General features: G+C 41.9%; 1 protein-coding gene across 1 annotated transcript in view; it reads left to right on the top strand.

Annotated features, from left to right (window-relative positions):
- LOC119589333 overlaps positions 1 to 612 on the top strand; it is a 40,307-nt gene extending 39,695 nt beyond the window's left edge. The window contains exon 6 of the mRNA XM_037937953.1: positions 291 to 612. Coding sequence (XP_037793881.1) covers positions 291 to 434 — 144 coding nt within the window. The 3' untranslated portion in view covers positions 435 to 612. The remainder of the gene's footprint in view (positions 1 to 290) is intronic.
- The last annotated feature ends 6 nt before the right edge of the window (positions 613 to 618 follow it).

Below are 618 nucleotides of genomic sequence, written 5' to 3'. Positions count from 1 at the left end.
ATCATGTATCGAATTTTGTTGTGCTTCAATAATTATCAAGCGCTTGTTTTCCCATATCGTTTCAGTGATTTCATTTCTTTATAAGAGGAGTGCGACTCTCTTCACCATTATTTCTTTTTGTTACTGTTGTCATTTATATCATGTCATGAATACTATATGAAATACAACGATACGAGATGTTACTTAACTTGCACTCCCATTTTATTAATAAAAGATTAATCAAAAGATAAATGAATAACAATAATATAATCACAAAAAAAAAACTCTAACTCCATCTCCCTCGCTCCCAGGATGACTACGTCGAGAGCAAAATGTACCCGATCATCCCCAGATACTTCATGTTAAAAGAGATGATTCACGACGTCATGCGGGACCCAGCCTTCGTGGAGATCTGCCACGAGGTCACCCAAGGACCACCGCCACCTGCGACTTAGTAGGTTCTCCTCGAGCCAGCCGAGCACGAACGCCGAGGACTTACTTTCTAGTCGCTCTTTTGTCTCGAGAAAGTTCGAGGGACGCTCACCTCAAAGGACGCCGCCGATTTACTGTTCCTCGTCGAGTACGTTTTCAAAGCAGTCATGACCAAATCCTCAGGCCGTTTTCTGTTGCAAATGATAG

Source organism: Penaeus monodon, chromosome 25 (assembly GCF_015228065.2).
Source record: "Penaeus monodon isolate SGIC_2016 chromosome 25, NSTDA_Pmon_1, whole genome shotgun sequence".
NCBI classification, from domain to species: domain Eukaryota; kingdom Metazoa; phylum Arthropoda; class Malacostraca; order Decapoda; family Penaeidae; genus Penaeus; species Penaeus monodon.
The sequence above is the reverse complement of the archived record's forward strand: the minus strand, read 5'-3'. Positions and strand labels throughout refer to the sequence as shown.